The sequence below is a fragment of the Abramis brama genome, assembly GCF_963993115.1.
Source record: "Abramis brama genome assembly, chromosome: 17".
NCBI classification, from domain to species: Eukaryota; Metazoa; Chordata; class Actinopteri; order Cypriniformes; family Leuciscidae; genus Abramis; species Abramis brama.
Genome location: NC_139979.1, coordinates 7,195,841 through 7,218,515, shown reverse-complemented (window position 1 = coordinate 7,218,515; position 22,675 = coordinate 7,195,841). Strand labels below are relative to the sequence as shown.

At 37.5% G+C, this 22,675-nt stretch overlaps 1 protein-coding gene across 7 annotated transcripts in view; it reads right to left on the bottom strand.

Annotated features, from left to right (window-relative positions):
• The window catches only part of oxr1a (oxidation resistance 1a), a gene marked incomplete at its 5' end in the record, with an annotated part of 155,054 nt that overhangs the window by 9,666 nt on the left and 122,713 nt on the right, over positions 1 to 22,675 (bottom strand). For all 7 annotated transcript variants that reach the window (XM_084088229.1, XM_084088233.1, XM_084088230.1 and 4 more), the window contains 5 exons: positions 4,031 to 4,196; positions 6,309 to 6,471; positions 10,447 to 11,048; positions 14,069 to 14,253; positions 15,014 to 15,166. In XM_084088229.1, the coding sequence (XP_083944355.1) occupies positions 4,031 to 4,196; positions 6,309 to 6,471; positions 10,447 to 11,048; positions 14,069 to 14,253; positions 15,014 to 15,166 (1,269 nt within the window). The remainder of the gene's footprint in view (positions 1 to 4,030; positions 4,197 to 6,308; positions 6,472 to 10,446; positions 11,049 to 14,068; positions 14,254 to 15,013; positions 15,167 to 22,675) is intronic.

The following is a 22,675-nucleotide window of genomic DNA, read 5'->3' as shown; positions in this document are numbered from 1 at the left end:
AAAGATCCGACTCACAAGAACGATTCACTAGACCAGTGGTTACCAAACTTTTTAGATGCCTGGGGCATTTAACATCCTTCTGCGTACCCACTCTCTTCTACTAACTTAATTATTAATATAATAAATAAAGCAATAAATTAAACTAAATTAATAGTTTCATTCAAATGAAACCATCAACAAAAGCCATCTTTGCACTCCAATGGCACAAGCTGAATCTAGATGTATTAACACTGTTTAATCCTGCTCAGAGGTGGATTGAATTCAATTACAATGGCATAAATAATGTTATGAGATAATGTTTTAAATAAAAAAATGTTCAATAGAGAAATATGAAATGATGGTAAAAATGAAGTGATGCTTTTAAATATTAAACTAAAATTGCCAGTAGCTGGTGGCAAGTCACCATCTTAATGATTAAGAAAATTGAGTCAATCGTTCATTCAGTAACGAAGAAAGTGGCTGTATTTATGAATGGGTCATTGAATCATTGACTCTCCAGATTTGTTCAAAGCTGCAAATTCGTTTACTAATGAAACACCGTTGTGTGTTGCTTGAAGACCCAAGTTTCTCTGAGGCTTTCGTTGGAACTATTATTTTGTTGCAAAATAAAGCAAACAAATGCTGCATCCTTTGACGGGCACATTCGAAGGCTGATTGTGTCACTGCTGCGCAACGAAGGCTGTCCCAATTGGAAGGCTCCTTCAAATGTGTCCTCCGTTTCCCGTGAAATGAAGGATACAACAGATGGATCCTTTGCTGCCTTGCCTACCCCAGAATTCATTGCGCGCCAGTGACGACAGGATTGAGAGAAATTACTGAATTACACTTTTAATTATTAAGTATTACAAACACATAGAGAAGCTCAACCTAACATGAATGACACGCAAGAACAAACCTCTTCCGGAGGCTCAAACGTGTTGCGTAACCAATGAGGTTAATTCTTTTGTGTTACGTTTGAGCTTCAAACAATCAATCTTCAGAAATTTTGGACTAAATCACTCAATTCATATGGATGTTTTACGATCTCTTTATGAACTTTTTGAAGCGTCAAAGCTTCAGTTGTATAGGCTGTCTATGGAGGGACAGAAAGCTCTCAGATTTTATCAAAAAGATCTTCATTTGTGTTCCGAAGATGAACGAAAGTCTTACGGTTTGGAACGACATGAGGGTGAGTGAGTAATTAATGACAGCATTTTTTATTTTCGGGTGAACTATCCCTTTAAAAAGTCCACTCCCTATTCACCTTCCTTACATAGAAAAGAGCAAGGAGGACGTTCACTTTAAATTCCTCTTTCGTGTTTCACGGAAGTCGTCACACTGGTTTGGAATTTGGAATGTCCGACGGAGAGTAAATTAAGTTTTTTTTTTTTTTGGTTAAGTATCGCTTTAAAGTGCTGCAACACGCTGACTTGCAGTGTTAATCGACAGTAAAGGAGAAATGATTAAGCCAACAGTCATTCTACTCCAAGACGGTAAATAAAAGTTTTAGCCGATAAGTTGCCACTTTACAACCCTCAATAATGTACAAGGAGGAAGGTAAACTAGAGCATTCATAAAAAATGCATCTCGTCTGAGGTGAGACATCCACTGATTCAAACACACACACACGCTCCAGCATCACAGATGAAAGACCAGTAACAGAAGCAGAATATCACATCTCACTTTCATACTGTTTGACTTTAAAAGCAGCAACACAAACCAATGAAGACAAGCCCGCGTCAATCAACTCAGCCAGACATTATACGCTAATAATTCAACAGACCACTCACACATTACTCTTCAGTAAACGCATTCACACAAAACACTTGTGATTACATACATAAGTGTATTTCGGAGTCAGTGGTTTTCCTTCCATCACCCGCTTAAAGAACACGGTATCACTATCTGTCACATGCAGCCTTCCTTCAGCCGACGCCGGACAACTTGCCATATTCAGACATAAACACAACGACAAGATATTGACGGACACCTCTGAGAGCCAATGATATCGCACGACACGGAACAATTCGGACTCTGATTGGCTCTGGTAAAATACGTTCCGCCTCGTGTACGGAAGACTTTAGTGCTTTTAAAGGGACGATCCCACCTCCATAAACGCGACCTCTAAATTATTATTATTTTTTTTCAATAATGCTTGAGAAGATTAAAATGATTAATGATATAACACGGAGGGATCCAAACTGACACTATGAAAAACATATGCTGTCGATGAGGACTCGTTCAGAGTAAAAAAAAAACACACGTTCTGTATCTAGACTAAACATGCCTGTATTTAGTACCCTTATCGTTAAACCAAACTGCTTTTTGAGCAGAGTAACTGCAACAATCTGGCCATGTTTCAAATGCCACTTACCATGCATGAACACTAAATAACCTAATGAGTTGCCGCCAACCTAGAAAGCATTTTTTTGAGCATGATGCCCACAATGACTGTTCACTATGTTTTGAGTAACAACAAAGTAGCAAAATTGAGGCTATATAATACAAGATGTCTGATATTGTTTAGTACTCATAGTAAGTACATTTATTTAGTAGGCCTACATGCTTTAACCCAAATCTTAACCGAGAGTAACCGGGGAAATTGTAAAATGTTACATTTTTTACTACTTAACATGCACGTGTGCCAACGATTATAATATTTACACTGAGAAATATTACATATGACATGAGAAGTCAGAGTATTACAACCGCCCGCAGCAAATTTAACACTTAAAAATTATACTAATCCACTCGCTGTTTATCAAATAAGAGTGCACCTCAAAGTAATAATATAACTGCTTTCTTGAATACTTTTACCAGCATTACCTTTTATCAGCATAACAAATTGAGTGTAAAGCTGGAAAGTATGCCTCTCTTTTTGCTTTAATGACAACAGCACTCAAGCAGACATAGATTCCACAAGTACTAGCAAAACCTGATGATCCATGTTATCCCAGATTGATCTTAGTGCATCCTCTGGAAACAATGTACATTATATATTTGAATGCCCCCAACTTGTTCACGTTTAACTGCTGAACAATGTTTAAATTAACAGACATCACAATTTTAGACTGCAGAGGAAAATACGGGCCATCCAAAATTTCTCACAAAAAACAACTGCACTTAAGTGTCATTAACTCTAGGTTGTTAAATGTTACAATTGACCCCTGAGTATCCCGTCACAATATACGGTTGAGTTCATGACTCACGCCATGCCACCCCTGTGGCCATGATTAGAGAAAGTTAATTTTATTTATTCATATCAAAAGATCATGTGGCTTTGCAAAGATCCTCCAGTTCTAGAATAACAAATCAGTCTATTTTGTTCCCTACATCATTAATTTAAAGTCAAATTTAAATGCTGCCATGGTCATAGTATCGGTTTCTCAGTGCCACAGATTAGTTTCAATACGGCAACCGGAACACAATAACATGCAGGGAAATCTCAGGTGGTAATGTTTCCTATTATTCAATCAGTAAAACATCCAAACTGAGCTGGACCACCACACCACGCATAATACATGAGGAAACAACACTTGCACCTGTAGGCATGATTTGCTTGTATCTCATTCTAGTCGGGTTAAACCATGCCTTTTAAACATGACCGAGGGATTCATGCATGCGTAAACTGCATACATGTTCCTCTTTCTTGAAAAATAAAACAAAACAATAATAATAAAACAATTGCACAATCATGCAAAACACCAGCTGGAAGCTCACAGTGAACAATGCATCTTGGTTTCACAAGAAGCTTATCGACCAAATGCAAAACAACCCAGTCTGAGAAACATTAAGCAAGATTGAAAACAGGAGATGTGACAACAAAGTATGACTGGTGCATGAAGGTGTATTAAGTGCGGGGAACACAATAAAGACACTTCCAGACACCTGGAACATAGAAACAAACAATAAAGGCACAAAGACAGGTGCAAATACAATAAAGAGAAAATATCTGAATCAAATATAGTGCATATCAACATAGAGAATACAGACATGGGCATAAATCACAGATATAATATCAATCCAAACATTGTAGCTGGACGGGCCATACCTCCCACTCCTTGGTTGAATTTTCTACAGTTTGCTGCTCCTCGTTTGCCTCGGACTCCTCGATTTTCTTTACCACGATGAAGCCAGGATCACGGCTGATGATTCCTAGCCCATCCCCAAAAACATCAGGGCTCCACTGGATGAAGAAAACGTACAGGTGGTCTGACCTAGAGAAACAACCGCAAATACAATGTTAAAAATGATACTGCATTTCATCTATTAATTGTATACGACTCGAGTCAGACAGAATCTGATGAATTTTTTCTGCCCTGATTTTAAGAGAAAATCTGAGGAATTCTGTGGAATGGATTTAGACGTTGTTAAACATGTTAAAGGTGCAGTAAGCGATTACTGAGAAACGTTCAAGTAAATTTGAAATCGGCACCCAAACAAACACACCGCTCCCAAAATAACGAAACGCTATGCAACACAGGCAACGACCAAGTATGGATGAATCAGCTGTGATTCAACAACATACCTCGCATATCTTGGTTCTGTGAAAAACAGCAGAAACCAACGTTACTCATGTATCGAGCAGAAACAAAGCAACTTCTGTGTCTGTTTTCAGGTCTTTCCAGCACTGGAAAGCTTTTCCTATATTAACAAGGGTCCTATTGCCTGATCTAACCCTTCTTCCAATTATATTTCCAATTATAGGTTGGCACACCTGACAACCTGTCGCTGCACAGGCGTTGGAAAACACTGATCTAAAAAATATTCACAAAATTAATCGTTTAGGTGCTGATTTACATTTTCAACAGCGGATTTCTCAGAAATCTCTTGGTGCACCTTTAAACTACATTCTTACTGGTAGGATACAGAATGATCCAAATATTGAAATGTGTTCCACTTTTATTTATTAAGGAGTTTTGGGACAAAAATGTTTTTACAAGATATTCTGGATGGGTAGAAAATAGTGGACATACTGTGAATCTTTATTTCACCTTTTTCTTCATTTATTGCATTAATATATTTTGCTAAAAAAAATCAGGTGTCTATAATATACACTACCATTCAAAAGTTTGGGTTAAAGTCGCTTATGCTTAACCATTTAACCAAAAATACAGTAAAAAGTAAACAGTAACAATGTAAAATATTATTACAATTTAAAATAACTTTTCTACTTGAATATATTATAATAATATATTTTTTGAAAATGGAATGCATTCCTGTGATGCAAAGCTGACTTTTCAGCATCATTACTCCAGTCTTCAGTGTCACATGATCCTTCAGAAATCATTCTAATATGATGATTTGCTGCTCAAGGAACATTTCTTATTTCCAGTGTTCTTTTATGAACAGAAAGTCTAAAAGAACAACATTTATTTGAATAAGAAATCTTTTGTAACATATTTCCTGGCACTTCTGATCAGTGATTAATATTTTTTATCAATGCGTCTTTGCTGAATAAAAGTACGAAAAAAATAATAAAAAATTTAAGAAAAAAATAAAAAATATTACTGACCCATAAGTTTTGAAAGGTAGTGCATGTCTGTTTTTGCTTTTTTTAATAGGCAAAGCCGTGGAAAACTCAGTGTGACTTGCATCAGGATGCGGCAGGCGGCTGACAAGTGGCGTGAGCTTCAAAGCCTCGTCTCTCGGCCCCTGCTCTCACACTATTGTCATGATACTTTACACTGATCATCCGGGTCGCCACCCAACTAGGTCACGTAGCCGAGCCCGACCATGTCTCGGTGATAACAACAGACAGCAGTTTGGCCACAGAGCTTTGCAGTGCTTCAGGAGTACAGACTCTGTTCAATACTACACCACACAACAAGCAGACTGTCAACGCTAATCTATTCTGACTCTCTCATTCTGATTTAGCCCAGAAAATGTTTCCTAAAAAATATCTGTGACACATCTCATAAAGTGATAACACAGAATAAGTTCCAGTGGGATGAAGAACACTGAGCGCTTGTGTTGAAATCACAGTGTAGAAGAAATGAGACAAAGACAGTGCTGTTTCAGTACTAGAGAGCTAATCGAGTCAAATTTACATCATTTCTCATTTAAAATAATAATGAATTCTTGCAAAATGACTTCAACTGAACTATGCTGTAATTTCATAGAGAAACATAAATAGGTCACATTTCAACTCATAATAATAATAATAGCAGTAAAAATAATGGTAACACTTTATAATAAGATTTTGTTTGGTTAGTTAACATGAACTAACAATGAACAACACTTATACAGCATTTATTAATCTTTGATTATGTTAATCTCATTTTTATCTGTAAATATTAGTTCATGCTTTGAGTCCACGTCTGACTCACCTCTCTTGGGGAACGGCAAACCAGTACTCATGCTTGCGGTCGCGCTGTGCGTACTGCTGCATTGAGGCGCTGGCGTTGGACACAAACGTCTTCTTCATGGCCTTGCCCACTCGCAGACACAGAAACTTGTGAGACTTCGGCCTCTCCTTGGACAACATGGGGCCTGAAACAGAAACAAAAGCTCATCTTAAAAGCACAGCTAAAACATCTACTACAATATAAAGAAATGACTGTGACTGAGATGTTGCTTGCAAAAACTACTAATAGTTTGAATGGCAGTCTATAAAATTCACAGTAATACATCAATCATCAAGGACATGAAGTATTCAATAGTCACTGAAATAAAAACAGTGCCTCAAATGAACTAAACCCTGCCGGGAGATCAGATCCAGTGCTGAATCAAATGCATCTTTTGTTAATAACTGATTAGAAGGTTAACACAGCGGGAGAGATGCAGAAAGAAACACCTTACACCAGTGCTGTAAGAGCCAAAGCCATTTACACAGCCAATGCAACATTAATCTACTTACACTGCAGCACACAGTGGGAGGGCATTCATTTTCAATGGGCTAATTTGGTGTGTAATTCAGATGACTTTTTAAAGTCGGACCTGAGCTGCGGTAATAACCCCTTGTGATTTGTCAGAATGGTTCGATGTTTCACAAAGGGACATTCGCTGGGACAGGAGCAAAGTTCAATCCCATGCCATTAGGCTGATTAGTATTGCTGTTGAAAAAGCGAGGGGAAAACGGAATATTGTTTAAAAGGTATATTTTAGTCTTTTTGGTAAGTTTAAGAGGTCATGTCATAATTTCTTTGTCCTCTTAAAATATTTATATTTAAAAATATAAAAAAACAATATATATATATCTGGTCAGAATTATTTGCCCCCTTGGTAAATATGATCAAAGATGGCAGTAAAAATAAATCTGCATTGTTGATCCTTTTGATATTTTATTTAAAAATTTGCAAAAATCTAACCTTTCATTGAAGTAAAATAATTGAAAGTGGGGGGAAAATCACATTATGAAATAAATGTTTTTCTCCAAAACACGTTGGGAACAATTATTTGCCCCCTTTTACTACTTTTTGCAACCTCCTTTTTCCAAGATAACAGCTCTGAGTCTTCTCCTATAATGCCTGATGAGTTTGGAGAACACCTGACCTGAGATCAGAGACCATTCCTCCATACAGAATCTCTCCAGATCCTTCAGATTCCCAGATCCATGTTGGCGCTTCTTCTCTTCAGTTCAGCCCACTCATTTTCTGAAGGGTTCAGGTCAGGGACTGGGATGGCCATTGCAGATGCTTGGTTTGTGTTCAGTGACCCATTTTTGTGTTGATTTTGATGTTTGTTGGATCCCAGTCCCTGACTTGAACCCTTCAGAAAATGAGGGGGCTGAACTGAAGAGAAGAAGCAGCTGTTATCTTGGAAAAAGGAGGTTGCAAAACGTATTTAATAAAAGGGGGAAAATAATTGTTCCCAATGTGTTTTGGAGAAAAACATTTATTTCATAATATGATTTCCCCCCACTTTCAATTATTTTACTTCAATAAAAGATTAGATTTTTGCATTAAAAAAATATATAAATATCAAAAGGATAAACAATGCAGATTTATTTTTTGTGCTTCCATGTTGTGTTGCTGTGAAGCAAAACATAGTGCACATGTCATATGGACTACTTTTATGATGTTGTTTTACAGCTTGATAATATATAAAACAGGTCAAATTTAAAAAAAGTAAAATGTCCAACCAAATGTCCATTTTCACACATTGATAATATTGCACTGATACTGCTTCATCCGAACTACCTCATCGTGACTGGAATTTCTTAACAGCAAATACGCGTTGTTGACATGTAGATAGTCACATGTTCATCTGATGTCAGTAAGCTGCAGATGTTCAGAAACAAGCCATATGTTTTCAACTTTTTTTATCCCACAAGATCTAGGAAACTGCTTTGATTTCTCATGATATCACACCTTTAACTCACTCCTGAGCTCATTCTAAAAGCCGGATCAGCCGTTAGAGTAGAATAACTATCAGTAGATGAGTCATACGCTGGGATGGAAAGCATCTTGGGGTATACAAAGAGCTTAGCATGTCTAGAGCTGAAAAGCATGGAGGAATAATGATAAAAATATACAAGTGGGAGTCTAAAAATGAACATTTCATTATCTGCTTTCCATTATAAGATTATGGAGCCTAGTGGACATACTGCTCAGCCCTGAATAATAGCGCTCTGGCATCTCAAGTGTATATCATACCATTGTATTATTTGCACCTGTACCACTCTACCCTCTAAATACCACTGAATATGAATATGATAACCATTCAGAACCTTGGTATAGGGTTATAATAAGTTCAGTACAACACAATGCAATTTTTTTTGTTTTCCTATTAAAAACAAACATCTAAACCTTTTAAAACAAGATATAGTTTACATTAAACAAAATGTCTTGTATATTTAGTTTAGAGGGAAAAGTTTTCCTTTTCCCTTTGAATTAAGTTTATTTTTCTTACTGCATTGTTGATTTATTATTATTTAAATTTTAAGCATAAAATCAAATTATTTCGAAAAAAATTATTTCGCTTTTGCTGTGAACGCATCTTGTTTTAAGCTTTAGTTTACAATTTATTCTACACTACCTTTCAAAAGTCAGTAAGATTTTTTTTTTTAAATAAATTTATTTAAAAAACGCAGTACTTTTGAACTTTCTATTAATTAAAGAAAAGTGAAATAAGTATCACAGTTTCCACAAAAATATTAAGCAGCACAACTGTTTTCAAAATTGATAATAATAAGAAATGGTACCTTGAGCATCAAATCAGCATAATAAAATGATTTCTGAAGGATCATGTGACACTGAAGACTGAAGAAAATTCAGCTTTGCATTACAGGAATAAATTACATTTTAAAATATATTCAAAAAGATTATTTTAAATTGTAATAATATTTCAAAATATTACAGATTTTCTGTATTTTTGATCAAATAAATGCAGCTTTGGTGAGCCTAAGAGACTAATGCATTAAAAAATCATACCGACCCCAAACTTTTGAATGGTAGTGTATTTTGTTTAGATATATTTACTGAAAAGACAAGACATGCTTTTTGCAGAGTATTAATACAAAATCAACACCTTAGGCAATAAATAAACAAAAAAGTAGAAAAAAATAGTTCTGCCAACACATTCAATAACTTGTGATTAAACACATTATTTGTAGATAATACATTAAAATTTTCAGCTATCTTTTTTTAAGGAAAGAACTGCCTGTTGTTTCTGATGCATGGTGGATTGAGGAGAGATCCCTTGACATGATTGTAAAGCGCTTTGTGTGTACAGTAGTACATATGAAAGCGCTATGTAAATGCCTCATTCATTCATTCATGTAATGTTAGTGTGCATGTGCAGTTGTCAGTTTTGATGGGCTTTAGCTTATCTCGCCGTCAGACAGAGGGCTGCTGGCTCAGTCGTGTCAAGAGATCAAAGCAGCGTGTAAAAGCTGCTGTAAATTGTCCCTGCGCTCCCTCAGGTGATAACAGGTGAGCCACTTTTCATTTCCCAGCACTCTCTCGTCTTGCCATCAACAAAGCCACACAACACAAGGTTATCAGCACTTCCCAGCATGCCCCATCCCAGACACCAAGACAGAAGCTGACTTTGATATTAAAATGTAAGAACGCTGTACTATAATGTCAATGCGGTTTACAATGACACTAAATGTGCACACTGGCTCAAGAGAAAGAACTTTATGTTGTTTAGAAAATTTTAGGAAATTATATATATATAAAATATATTAAAATAAAGAAAATGCCAAGATACCTTAAATATCATAAAATATTTAACAAATATATAATTAAAATTATAATATATTTATATATTTTAATTAATTTCATTTATTTAAAAAAAACAACTAAAAATGCATTAAACAAAATTGATATATTTAAGACATTCTATATAAAATTACTATATATATATTTTTTTATTAATATATATTTTTAATAACATATTATTAAATTAATGATTAATTAATTAAGTACAAAAAACAAACAAACATAAAAACAAATTCTAATCACAGATTGTTCAGAATCACAAATGGCAGAAAGACAGAGATTGGAGGACATGTTCTCGTACCCTCAGCAGAGCTCAGTGTCTGGCTGCCCATAGGTTGCTGCACATTCTCTTTCTGGGCCTGCTGGACGTTCTCTCGCTGTTCCTTGGCTTGTTGCATAGTGTGACTCTTCCACATCTTCCTCAGCTCCTCCACGTCCGTCTCTGAATCTCGAGTACCATCTCTGGTCAGTTTAGCCCCATCGGGGCTGCTTTCCTGTCCCGTGGCCTCGTCTGCTCCAGGGGCCGAGCTCTGAGAACCTGAGGAGGTCTGGCAGTGGGGTGGTTGCTGGTGGTCCTTGCTGGTGGGTGTGCTCATTGAGGTGATGGGCTGGGCAGTGTCGCTGGCTGGTTCTCCCTCCTCTGTATGACTGCCGTCGGCTGTTGAAGGTTCCCGGAGGAGGGTCTGCACGGATTGAGACGAGGCTCCTGATGACTTTTCCTCCTGCTGGAGCTCCTCCGTGGACTGCCGCTCCTCTCGGATGGGTGAGAGCTCTGACTCGGTGAAGACGTCCTCTGAGAAGGAGCCCTCGGTGCTGCGGGGGGCAGTGCTGGCGCTGTCGTAACCCTCCCGCAGACGCTGATCCGTTTGATGACAACTTCCAGAGAACATGGCTTCAAGATCCCTGTGGTACAAACAGAAACAATGTTGAACAAAACACCTTCTAAAACTAGTATTCTAATAAAACAGTAGTGGTAGAAATGAATGTTTTTCTCAATTTTATTATTATTATTTTTTAGAATCTTCAAGAATTTTAATAAAAAAAATTATACTATAAAAACTAAAAACTTGATAACAACAAAACTCTACTTCTGAACAACACGAGTGGAATTATGATCTTCAGTTGGTTTTGTACTACAGTATAATATGTGACTACGGTAACCGTTAGCGGGCTGTGCATGAGAAACTTTTGATTCTCTTATTCACTGTTTCCTACCACTCTGACGCTTCTTATCTTAAGTTTAAAATGCACAGACGTCTTATCGTGATATGTCATTTTAGATGCGGCTTCTGTACTGCAGTAAAGCAACAGCCTGAAACATCTGAAAGACAAGTGCACAATGACGTGTGTCTGTCTGGATGGTGCTTTAGTAAAAAGTACATGGGAGGTGGATGGTACTACAAAATCAAAACCATTTGGAGCAATTAATACACGTGCAAGCCAGCATAAAAGTGCGCAAACGAAAAGTAGGTCTCTCTGTCTGTACATCTGCACGATCAAAGGCGCCTGGGCTTCAGATCCACTACTGAAACCCTGCAGTGAACCTCGTCTGACTGATGAACCAACGAACACCGCTCTGAGCTGAATAAAACACATCATCATTCATAAACCAACAGAGGATATAAATATCTGGGGGTGGAAACGCAGCTAAAATCATTAACTTCTTATTACAAATCAAAATGGGTGAATAATTCAGATGTAGGCGGCTGAATTCACGCTTCATTAACCTTAGAGTAAAAATCCATTTCCTGTATAATAAAGCTGAACGCTGGATATCTAAAATAATCGTACAGCAGCGTGGTTCCTCGTGCTCACTACAGACAAAATACTGATTTGTCACATGAGAGATCTTTAATCTAGATAAGACATCTGAAGATGAATCCAATTAATAACGAGTAATGCCGCTGCAATTTTCTCTTTTCATAATCTTTCTTCATCAAAACCATTAGTCTGGTGGCTCAAGTCATTTTTATAATGTTATTTTTTGGCCTTTGTGCTACTTATAGAAGAGCAAGGACAAGAACTTAGTTTGCGTTCATAAAAAGTCACAATAAGCTTGTGGAGCGAACTTGTTTATCATCTTGATTGATGATGCAGAGGAAACTCTGACCAATAAGAGGACAGTTGTACTCGCATGTGACTTAAATAAACACAATTTAGTACGCTTTGAAATGTTACCTTGCGAATGCAAACCGAACCAAGAATAAAATGCAACATTGTAACAAATTAAGTCCCTGTTTCGAAACAAAACAAACAATCTACAGGTCTGAAAACGACCGTAGGCAAGTAATAGACCTTATTCAGAGCAGCGCCATGACAGATATGAAAGCGAGGCTTTGAGGGATAGACTTACCATGTTTTTAATGGCATTCGCTATAAAAAGCTGCATAAAGCTCCTAGATCACTAATTTTCCACAACTCATGTTCTCTGGAGTTCTTTGTCTACTGACATTTCTTGAAAAAGCTATTTTTGCAATGCAATCCAAAAACACATTAAATAACAGTACAACCCACTGAAGAGATGCATGTCTATCCCTCACAGCCTCGCTTTCATTCCTGCTAAAAATCAAAGATGGCAATGATGTGAATAAGGTCTATTGACAAACAAATAACTGGTTTAAAGGGGTCATGAACTGAGAATTCAAATTTTTCTTTGAAAAGTTCGTTATACTATAAAAATACCCAGTAAGTTTCAAAACTCAAAACTTCCTTGTTATTCCAAAAACTGCTTTTATTGAAACCAAGGCCAGAAAACGACAGGATCTCAAAAGTGGAGACTTGTGTGACGTCACAGGGCAGCGAAATACCGCCTTTGCAGAAGAATATCAATGCTTACGTCTACATCACCGTGTCTTTAGCGCCGCCCACTGGCGCGTTAGTGAATAGTTACATGAGAACGAGAAAAGATCGACACAGGATCAATACCATTACCTTCCAAAGGATCCTAATGCTAGGAAAGGTTTTTTTTTTTTTTCAACAATGTGAATGTCCTATAACTGTGGATTATTTGGTAATTCAGTCGTAGTTTCGGAGTAGGCTTTGCAAACAGACTTTTACGATATGGATCTGCCAGCAACTCCACAAACATGTAAGTAACCATGTTTATTCCAATGCCTGATCTGTAATCAGTGATTTCTGATGTGTAATCAAATTCAGAAAGATAATCTTTCTCTCAAAATCGTTCAATAATACTGTTTATGCATCAGTAAATCAAGCCAGTGATTAGATCATCAACTTAAAAATAAAAATAATCTTATTTAAACTATAAATAAAATATATACAGAAAGCGATCAAAGAACAATCGCCCAAGCTGTCAATCACACAGCGCGAGTTTATCTGGGCACTTGCCAAAACTCGTTATGAAATCAATGACGCTGTTACACTGCACAACGAAGCTCTTACTGTATTTACATCGTGTTTGCATTGTTATTTGGTGAAAGCATTCATGAGAGTGCAGAAATTGCGTTGAAATGATAAGATGTCTTCATTCACGTGATCAACAGACTGTCTGTCATCTGCTCAATGCTCATCACTGCAAACTTTCATGTGATGGAATAGATCTAAATACTTAAAAAACTTCTCACGATTCGTTAATCTCGATAGCTGTAACAGTAAAAACGTAGTAAAAGTATTTGAGAGATTTCCACATGTAATGCTAGCTATTTCATATGCAAACATGTCAGCCAATCACAGCAGCGGGCGTTTGCACTGAAGTTTCACAACAGACACGCCTCTTCAAACAGAGCGTTCAAATCAGAGGCTAAAATCAGGGTAGGAAAAATGCCTTTTATTTCTAAATTATGAATTTTTTTTATGTAAAAATCATACTAACATTATAAGGGCACCCCAGGAAACATTGTAAATGACCTTTAATCTGCTGAGGTGTGTGCCGTGCTGTGACAGTATGAAGTGAGAGGTCTTACGGGGGTACGGAGTCACGGATCTTGCTGTCGGTGATCTCTCTGTAGACGGCTGCAGACTGAACCTCGTCAAGTGGACACATGATCCCGTACTCCTCACAGCCTCTCTCCAGAACCAGAGGGTCCGTCCGGTGAGGGTCAAACATGATGTTGTTGGGCGTCACCAGCAACACCCCACTAACAGCTCCCTGTGACAGAGGCAGTTACACATCAACACACATTATATACATATATATCCAAAAAAATATATATTTTTTTTATAAAACATTTACATTTTATTAGTTATACACATATACACACATTTGATTAAATACACAATATTATTATATAAATTATTATATAACAATTAAAAATATCTTCATCACTAACGGTTTTAATAAGTCAGAGTGAGTTCATTCAGTAACGGATCCATCAAACAGATCTGGGCTGTGTTTGCCAAATGCATAAGCCTGAGTAGATCATAGAGTCCTTTGGTGCAGCTGGTTTACGATCAATTTAGGGTTACGATGCTTTTGGGAAATGCGGGCCTGAATTGCTCTTTTTGAATGATTCATTAAAAGAATTGGATCATAAGAGTTGCTTGTTTGTGAACCACACTGATCACACTGCAGCACAACTGTTCAGTGAGTTCTGTCTATAAGTGCTGGGGTGAATGTGAGGGTAGGACATTTTTGACAGTGTGAGAGAAAATCATCTCGGCACTAAAATCATTACACTCGTCTGGCATAGAGATTCGCTAAGGAGAACAGATCAGTGCTGGAGACAGCAGCTCAACTCCTACTCTATAAGCAAAACTTGGAGCTCCTTGCAGTTTTGCAGTCTTTTGTTTCCCAGAGGACAGAAGAAAAGCAGCGGTCTTATTAATGAATAACCTGAGGACTCCTCCATAAGTTAACTTTGTACAACTTTGGAAACGTTACCAATTAGAAAAGTCGAACGCTGACTTACCTTGCCATCCGTGATGTACTTGCAGTTGATTTTGAGGAACTTCTCTGTCAGCGCCTCTTCTTCCTCCGAGGTGGAGGAAACCACACGGGAGGACCGCAGTGCAGAGAAGGCTGGAGGGGCAGGAGCATCGGAGCGAGGTGGACAACTGGAGTCCTGGGAGACAGAGACGAGACAGATTAGGCTACAGCGAGAAATAAAGAAACAGCAGTCACTCACTCACATAACAAAAAAAATGACTGGAAATAGTTACAAATGTCTGTCATGACTCATGAAACTCTAGATGGCACAGGCTGATAGGTCCTTAACTCAGTCTGCTTGCAATCACATCATGCTCTATACGGCACAGCTGATTGGTTCCTGCTGTATCAGTAGCCAATGAGCTCGCTGCTCAACCTTCAAATACTGGTCAGCATTTGCTGTAACAGTTGCAGCGCACTTTCAGAAACCCTTCCCCTTCCCCAGCTCCACCTGTATAGATCTGCTACGGGTATTTCATGTATGCTATATTGTACAGATAAGCAGCATGTCTTATTTGCTCTCAGCAGCGTGTCGTGTATGTATTGGCAATAGAAAGTCTGTACTTGCTCTGCAGCAGCAGCATCTATCCCGCGAAGACCAAACATATCAACATGGTCATATCCATTTCCATGCCAAACACTCTGAGAGATGTATATACTAAAATATCAATCACAACAGCTATTGTTACTGCAGTAAAATCAAAATAACTTTATATAGGATCTCCAGAAACATTTTTTTTTGACAATAGTGCTGGTTATTGCAAAATATGCAGATATTTGCAGATATCCTAAAGTCTTCAACCAAAAGTCAGAGATCTCAATTTGAACTTGAATATTTCTCATTAAATTCTTCTTAGACCAAATGATCTGAGCCACAGTTTATGGCTCTATTTAACCCTATGTCTGTACTCTTACTTTGTCAACAACCTTTTTTATATTTTTTATTCATCAAAGAATCATGAAAAAAAGTATCACTGTTTCCACAAAAATATTAAGCAGCACAACTATTTTCAATATTGATAATAATAATTGTTTCTTGAACATCAAATCAGCATATTAGAATTTCTGAAGGATCATGTGACACTGAAGACAGTAATGATGCTGAAAAATCATCTTTGCATCACAGGAATAAATTACAATATAGTCAAAGAGAAAATGGTTGTTTTAAATTGTAATAATATTTTACAATTGAACTGTTACTATATATATATTTTTGATAAAATAAATGCAGTCTGGGTGAGCGTTTAAGAGACTTCAAAAACATCTTACCAAGACCAAACTTTTGAATGCTAGTGTATGGTGCTGTAAGAGAGAATGAATTAAGAACTGCATTAAATCATACTGATCTCAAACTGGTCTCATTCTGGGCTCTTATTGGTCTCATCTTGGACTCAACCTAAAACAGGAAGCAGCACAGGACTCTGGGTAGTGGTGTGACTGTGTGTGTGTGTGTGTGTGTGTGAATAGTCAGAGCCGACAGCAGGAGCAGAGAGTGGGCGCTGGGTCTCCTGCAAACACAACCTTCTGCCCACAGCTGTCTGCTTTCCTCCGACACACACTTCCACTCTCACCTCTACACACACACACACACACACACACACCTCTGAGCCAACTGGAGCAATGTTGGGGTAGTGACTACAGCAGAGACCACACTGACTCTTCATCTCTCCTGCTCTCACTCTCTATAAGGCAGTGAATGTGTTTACAATAGAGATTCTGTCACAGCACATAAATCTTCTGTGAAAATCTCACTACTAAAATTACAGACACAATTAGACGCTCATCATTGATGTGTATCTCAATTATAGTAATTACAGATACACGATAAGGATACTTGAGTAGAATACCGATATTTTAACACTATAATTAGCAACATTTTTCAAAGACTCCATACTTTAACAAGTATTAAAGGGATAGTTCACCCAAAAATTAAGATTCTGCCATCAATGAAAGTCAGTGGGGGTACAGTGGTATTTTTGGACCTCATTGATTTTCACTGTGTGGAGAAAAAGACTTTGCAGAAACATTCTTCAAAATATCTTATTTCGTGTTCAGCAGAAGAAAGAAAGCCATAACAAATTTGGAATGACATGAGGGTGAGTAAATAATGACAGTGTTTATTTTACACATATATATATATATATATATATACACACCATTCAAAAGTTTGGGGTCAGTAAGAGTTTTTAAAGAAATACTTTTATTCAGCAAGGTTGCATTAAATTGATCAAAACTGACAGTGAAGACATTAACTATAAGATGGTATAGTAATTTGATGTTTATTTAATATGTAGATTTTATATAGACTACCATTCAAAAGATTGAAGAGTAATGTACATAATTCATTATAATATTACAAAAGATTTCTAATTCAAATAAACATAATTTGAAAATTCTATACATCAAGGAATCCTAAAAAACAACACAACTGTTTTTTACATACAATTATTATTATTTATTTTTTTTATGATTTATTTTTGCAGGTTTTTTTTGCCTTTATTACGAGAGGACAGTTACTTGACAGGAAGCAAAGTTGGAGAGAGAGAGGGAGATGGGATCAGGAAAGGTCCACAAGCCGGGATTCCCGAAGCGCAACTCAGTGTGCTGCCCACAAGGCTAATGGCTTACCTTTATTACATTGATAATAATAAAAAATGTTTCTTGAGCACCAACTCAGCATATTAGAATGATTTCTGAAGGCTCATGTGATTGAAGAAGACTGGAGTAATGATGCTGAAAATTAATTTTAAATTGTAATATTTCACAATACTGCTGTTTTATTGTACCGACCCCAAACTTTTGAATGGAAATGGGCTTAAATTCATCCGTCTGCTGCCGTCACTGCTTATAATCAAGCACAATGTCTGCGTCAGAACTCTATGAATAATAAAGACAACATTTTATTCACACACTCAACACATTTGCAATTAATATTTATAATCAAAACCTCTCGTCTCACAAAATCTTCCCTGACAAGCACTGCGGCCGCTTTTCCCGCCCTCTGGCCTCAGCATCGCACATCCCGCGTGCCGTGACAGACCGGCCCACCCATCAGATCCCACAATAAGCAACCAGAGAGTCAAAACATGTCTTCATGAAACCCTGTTCACAGTTAACACTCTCCGCTTTTTCCAAACACAGTCTCTCCTCCTCTGGCAGCCCAGGAAGAAGGCGTTTGTCTCGCTCAGCGCCGGAAGGAAGGATCCACTGGTGTAACGTGCACCGAAACACAAATAGCTTTGTGTATTTCCAGAGCTCTGACGCCAGCTTGCTGTTTATAGATAGGTTTATTATCAAAGCCGTTATTAACCACCGGAATACAAAAGAACATCTAGTGTTCCCGGGAAGATGTTGATTAGGAACTTAGTAAAAGTTTAAAAGAACAAACAACGCTTTCCTGCATGCTGTAGAGCTTTACTCAGGATTTAGGGATGGATAAAGAGATCACTGTATCTGTGCAAGGGATCTGCAAATCGATCCGTTATCTGAACAGCTAATAGTCCACGTGTTTTAGCGATGAGGTTATATATATTCTAGTGTACTCCGTAAGTTGACGAAATTCACTTTTAGCAAAACGTTCTGTCAAGTTGCTTTGGAGGAATATGTGTAGTGCAACGTAATTTTCACGAAAAAAAAGAAAAAAAGAAAAAGAAAAAAGTATGTCCCCCCAACAAAATGACAAGTCCTGTTTACAAATAAAAATGTTATATAAATAAAAAAAGACTTTTTTTTTATTACAAAAAGATACACACATCTATTTTTATTTTTATACTATACAAACAAAAATGGTTATATTAAAATAAAATAAAAAACTGATACATTAAAAATGATATAGAAATTAAAAAATGACTAGACTCTTTTACAAAAACATTATTTAAATTTTTTTTTTGACAAGTCATTTAATTTATATAAATAAAACAAGTGAAGAAAGTGGCTCACACAATTCAGTGTGAAATCAGATTAAACCAAACTGACTTTAAAATGATTCGGAGATCGAGATCAATTGCAGGGCAACCAAAAACGTTTCTCACTTTGTCCCTTATTAAAATGGAAGACATTTATTGCACTTATTTGTACTAGTACCGGCCAATAATGTCATTCAGTCCTAACTGATTGGTCAATTCATAAACAACACTACTGCACCAGATCACAGCAAACAATGCAACTCAATTACTCTGGCACAAGGACTGACAGCATACAGGCCAACACAGACGGGTTGACGCGCACAGTGACTTTCTGCAAAGATAAAATCTAGTCTATGGGTTGAGGAACATGCATTCAGCGCTTCTTGAAGAACATCTCATGACTATTACCAAAGCACATCAAAGTCACCGTGGGAGAGAGACCAACAGTGTCCTCTGGCTGGGCGACTTTACTATCCGACATGGAGGAGGAAAAAAGTCTATGTCTTCATGTCCTCCAGGCCATCTGGAGGTTACCTACGCTGGGCTGGTTTCACACGGCCTCAGTGAATCCAGCCTGAGGGAGACCAGTGGCTTAATTTAGAACCTAATCCTGGAAAAAGGGCACTAACCCTGTTTGCAGGGCTCCGCATGTGGGTGGTTGACATCCATGACTGATCTCAACTTCACACACACACTTAGAGTAATGTTAAACTTCACACGCAACATTTCACCAGCTCATGTTAATGACTCAAGCGCTATTAGTCTGAAGCAGTAGATGAACACTCAAAATCTCCACAGCTCTGTTGTCGTCATATTAAGGCGAATACCGAGAATGCATAACACATAACAGAAGGATGCTGTCAGCTGACTCTAATATTAACTGAGATCAACAACAGCACTTTGAATTAATTGTCATCTGTGGATTTGTTCATATGCAGATGTTTGACATGAAATATTAGGACAACAACCTGCAGCTCCATCTGGTGACCAGAAACAGGTTCTGCAGGGTAAAAGTCAAAAGCACCTGACAGATATCACTGAAATAGGTATCTCCATTCTACTTGGAGCCATTCACATCCTTAGATTCAGAAACTATTCGTTTCTATGGCAACGCTAAAGATCCCAAAATGGATCCATATGTGGCTTTGTTGTTATTGAAAGCCAAATACTTCATCACTACCTTAATTTTATCTGAACAAAGAAAGTGCAAGTAACACTGGATATAGTGAAAAAGCATACAGTAAAATGTAGAGGTACACTACCATTCAAAAGTTTGGGGTCGGTAAGATTTACAATGAGCTTCTTCACGGGTTAGTGACATCACAAACCCTAAAAGTTTACATAAACCCCACCCCCGGAAACAGCAAGCAGTGTTGAGAAGATGAAGATTTGTTGTAGTAGAGCACATCCGTCTTTTCACATTTATTGCAATACAGTACATAACACAAATGCAATAGCATGTCACTCTGTAGGCATCTTACAACAGTTCAGTTCCCACACTAGCGATTTGTAGATTATCATGAAAGAATAGGCTTGTCAATGACTTAAAGATAGTTAACTCCACATCAGCAACATAAATTCATCAACTAACCATTCACAAACGTCCTGCTGCATTCTACATCGAGTCACTTCTTCTTGAGTCTCTCCATCATTGTCCGACTCCAGTTTAAATATCAAAGGCAGAACAGTTTCTGACATTTTAGTGTGTGTCTGCGTGAGGTAATCGGAGCTGCTAACACACACACATGCACACACACACACACACTGTGCCGGGAGCAGCAGCCCATTATCATTTAAAGGGACACACACAAAACAACGTGTTTTTGCTCACCCTCAAAAAGGGACAATTTTAACATGCTATAAAAAATGATCTGTGGGGTATTTCAGCTAAAACTTCACATACACACTCTGGGGACTTCAGAGACTTATTTTACATCTTGTAAAAAGGGGCATTATACCACCCCTTTATGTTTTTGTGGAATTTAATGAGTCTCACTGAATACAAATATGAATTAAAATTATATTTATTTATATATATATATATATATATATATATATATATATATATATATATATATATATATATATATATACACTGATTCCAGAGTTTTGAATTGTATACATGTCACAAAGGTCAAATAAGAGTTTCTAATGATAAAGTTTTCCTGTAACTCCAAGATAACGTGCAGTGCTAACTTAACATAACCTTGTAACCCCTGTTGATCTGTAGAGTTTCATGCTGTTATTGACTGAAGCAAAGCATCACAAGAGTTTCTGGGCATAAAATCAGACCAGTAACACTGAGACAAAGTCACCTTACCAAGTGTCAGCCAACACCAGCAGACACTTGTAATTAACACTGGCCATCTCACACACACACACACACACACACACACACACACACACACACACACACACACACACACGTTTTCTTGTGACACAGACTAAATTTAGCATACAGCAGGAAGGGAGGGTGAGATAAGGATGATACGAGACAAAAACTCCTCAGAAGCCTCAATTCAAAGTCACCAGATTTAATAGACAGCGCTGCTTGTTTAGTCAGACTTTTGATTATAGGTACACAGTAGTGTTGGGTGATACGCTCCATAGTGCAGTGCATTAATAATTATAATTTGTAATTTGTAATAAAACAACAATGTTGCTTAATTTAAATTAGAATAAATGATTATTTTTTTTTAAATGAAAGTAATTCTGTCATGACAACTCTCTGAGAGATTGGCATGGTAATAGAGATTGGCATGGTAATGAATATGGCAATGTTGATGTATAGGGTCTTGGCGGAATAGATCTGCTACGCCGCTGCTGTTGCTTCAGAGCAAGTGCCAATACATTCAAAGACACGCTGCTACTGCACATGTAACATCCATGAATTAACCCCCCATAGCAGATCTATACAGGTGGAGCTGGGGAAGGTGGAGGGTTTCTGGAAGCGTGCTGCAGACTGCTAACAGCAACACTACCAGTATTTGAATGTTGAGCCGCAGCTCATTGGCCGCTGGTGGAACAGCAACCAATCAGCTGCGCCATGTGGATAATGATGTGATTGCTACCAAATGAGTTAAGGACCTATCAGCTTGCGCCATATAGAGTTTCATGCCAGAACTAGGTAATTAATATAAATAAATAAATAAACAAACAAATGTGACCACAGTATTTACATATATTAATTAAAATTATTAAAATAGAAATATATTTAGTATTCACATATTTATCAAACTACCATGGTAGTACCTGGTATTTATTTACTAGGTAATATAACTATTGATTAAGGATACATTACAGCAGCAGTAGAGGTGAGATAATCCATCTACTTCCCCAAGCAAATAAACTGCACCCTGTGGTCAGCATTCACTATTGCTTTTAATTACACAAAAACATGCCAGGGAATCCGCTTTATTAATTAAATACAAGTTCAGTCTGTAGAATTGCAATAATGGCTTTGTAATGAAAAGATTGCTACTGCCTGGGAAAAGAGCTGTTTGCTTTACTGAAGTGCTTTCTTTACACTACTGAATCAAACCGCACCTGGCTGACCCTGCTGTGTCTCTGGAGGACTCTGTAGTGTGCAAGGAAAAGGCTCTTTGGCTGAGGGGGACAATGAGCACTGCTGCCCATGCAAGTAGGTGTTGCAATTTTCAGCATTGCCACAAGGGGCGCTCTAGCAAACTTCTTCTACAGTCAGTTTTCTCTTTCAGGTCACCTACTGTCAGGGCTAAGCA